General features: G+C 70.9%; 1 protein-coding gene across 1 annotated transcript; it reads left to right on the forward strand.

The window, feature by feature from the left end:
* Nucleotides 1-216: 216 nt before the first annotated feature.
* Nucleotides 217-1,745, forward strand: LOC118158132 (SLC2A4 regulator-like). Its single transcript, XM_035312734.1, has 5 exons — nucleotides 217-546; nucleotides 619-863; nucleotides 1,057-1,157; nucleotides 1,267-1,528; nucleotides 1,620-1,745. The coding sequence occupies exons 1-5, from the start codon at nucleotides 471-473 to the stop codon at nucleotides 1,743-1,745; spliced, it is 810 nt and encodes a 269-aa protein (XP_035168625.1). The 5' UTR covers nucleotides 217-470.
* The last annotated feature ends 53 nt before the right edge of the window (nucleotides 1,746-1,798 follow it).

Consider the following 1,798-nt stretch of genomic DNA (forward strand, 5'->3'; position numbering starts at 1 on the left):
TGCAGAGGTAGGACACGACGATGAGGGGCACCCCCCCCCCCCCCCCCCCCCCCCCCCCCCCCCCCTTCCCCGGGGCCGTCCCGCTCCTTCCTGCGGGGCCGGAGCTTTGGGACGCGCTTGCAAAATGGCTCCTGCCGCTCCTGACCTCTCGCTCGTGTTGTTTTTTTTTTTTTTTCTAATTTTTCTATTTTTTTAATTTTTTTTTTTTCCACCTCAGGAAGTTGTTTGGCCCCAGCTGAGCCAAACCCGCGTTTCTCAGCCGCGCAGGATGCAGGTGCCGGTGCCCGCGGGGCTCCCGGTGCCACCTCATTGTGGGGGGGGATCACCCCGACACCCCGGGTGGGAGATGGGGGGGGCACGTGGAGGGAGGGGGACGTGCCGCGGTGCCGGGGTCCCGGCCGTGCTCACCGCAGCCCCCGTTTGCTCTCGCTGGCAGAAAGCCCCTGGGCAAGGCGGGCATCGACGAGGTGATGGCGGCCGCGGTGCTCACCAGCCTCTCCACCAGCCCCCTGGTGCTCGGCCACCCGCCGGCGCCCCCCGCCCCAGGTAAGAGCACACCCTGGGGACACCGTGCCCCCGTCCCTGGGCATCCCTCACCCTCCTCTTCCTCTGCAGCAGATCCTGGGGGCGAGCCCTGGCTGGAGGCGCCCGCCATGTCCTCCAGCTGCAGCAGCAGCAGCAACACCAGCGGGGACTGGAGCTGGGACCCCCCCAGCGACCGCTCCACCCCCTCCACCCCCTCGCCCCCGCTCTCCAGCCACGTCCCCGGCGCCTTCCTGCCCGCCCCGCCGCCGGACGAGGGCCCCGACGAGCCCGATGGCACCCACTTCGTCTTCGGAGAGCCCATCCCGAGGAAGAGGAAGGTGGGGACGGGGACGGGGACGGGGATGAGGTCGGGGATGGGGGCGGTGATGGGGCTGGCGATGGGGTTGGGGCTGGAGAGGGCGGTGGGCTTGGGGCTGCAGATGGGGGCAGGATGAAGGTTGGGATGATGCTGGGGACGGGAATGACGGCGGGGCTGAGGCCGGGGACGGGGCTGACCCCCACTACCCGCAGAACTCCACCAAGGTGATGTTCAAGTGCTTGTGGAAGAGCTGCGGCAAAGTCCTCAGCAGCTCCTCAGGGATGCAGAAGCACATCCGAACCGTGCACCTTGGGTAAGTGTGGGGGCTCCCCTCTCCCCACAGCCCCCAGCCCCTTGGTGGGGGGGTCCCACCAAGGGGTTACCCCCCCTCACCCCCAATCCCAACCCCGCCGTCCCTCCAGCCGTAAAGCCGACCTCGAGCAGAGCGACGGCGAGGAGGACTTCTACTACACGGAGCTGGACGTCGACGTGGACTCGCTGACGGACGGGCTCTCCAGCCTCACGCCCGTCTCACCCACCTCCTCCGTGCCGCCCGCCTTCCCCGGCACCGAGGCTCCACCGGCGCTGCTGAGCCCCGAGCTGCCACTGGCCTCCCCCCGCAGCCCCCCGGGGCTCCCCCCCGGCGGCGGCCTCTGCCACGTCCACACCGACCACGCGTACCAGGTGAGGCCTCCCCCTTCCCCTCCGGGCTACGGTGCTGCACCCGTGGGTGCTGCTCTGACTTGGAGGGGGGGGCCCTGTCCTTTCCCCGCAGGGCTGCCCGGCCCCCCCGCGGTTCCCGGGGGGGGAGAAGCGGCCGCCGGTGCCCCCCACACCGGTGGCGATGACGCCGGCGGTGCCCGCCCCGCTGCTGCCCAAGCCGCCCGCTGTCCCCAGGTGAGTTCTCACCGCCCGTGCCCGGCACCCATGGGTGCCCCCCCCCCCCCCCCCCCC

The sequence above is a fragment of the Oxyura jamaicensis genome (assembly GCF_011077185.1).
Source record: "Oxyura jamaicensis isolate SHBP4307 breed ruddy duck chromosome 20 unlocalized genomic scaffold, BPBGC_Ojam_1.0 oxy20_random_OJ70362, whole genome shotgun sequence".
Taxonomy (NCBI): Eukaryota; Metazoa; Chordata; class Aves; order Anseriformes; family Anatidae; genus Oxyura; species Oxyura jamaicensis.

Excerpts from the sequence above, each read along its gene's own strand:
- LOC118158132 (XM_035312734.1), top strand. The coding sequence starts at position 471 with ATGGCGGCCGCGGTGCTCACCAGCCTCTCCACCAGCCCCCTGGTGCTC. Across the intron at positions 864-1,056 it reads CCATCCCGAGGAAGAGGAAG|AACTCCACCAAGGTGATGTT; the intron begins GTGGGGACGGGG and ends CACTACCCGCAG. Across the intron at positions 1,529-1,619 it reads ACACCGACCACGCGTACCAG|GGCTGCCCGGCCCCCCCGCG; the intron begins GTGAGGCCTCCC and ends CTTTCCCCGCAG.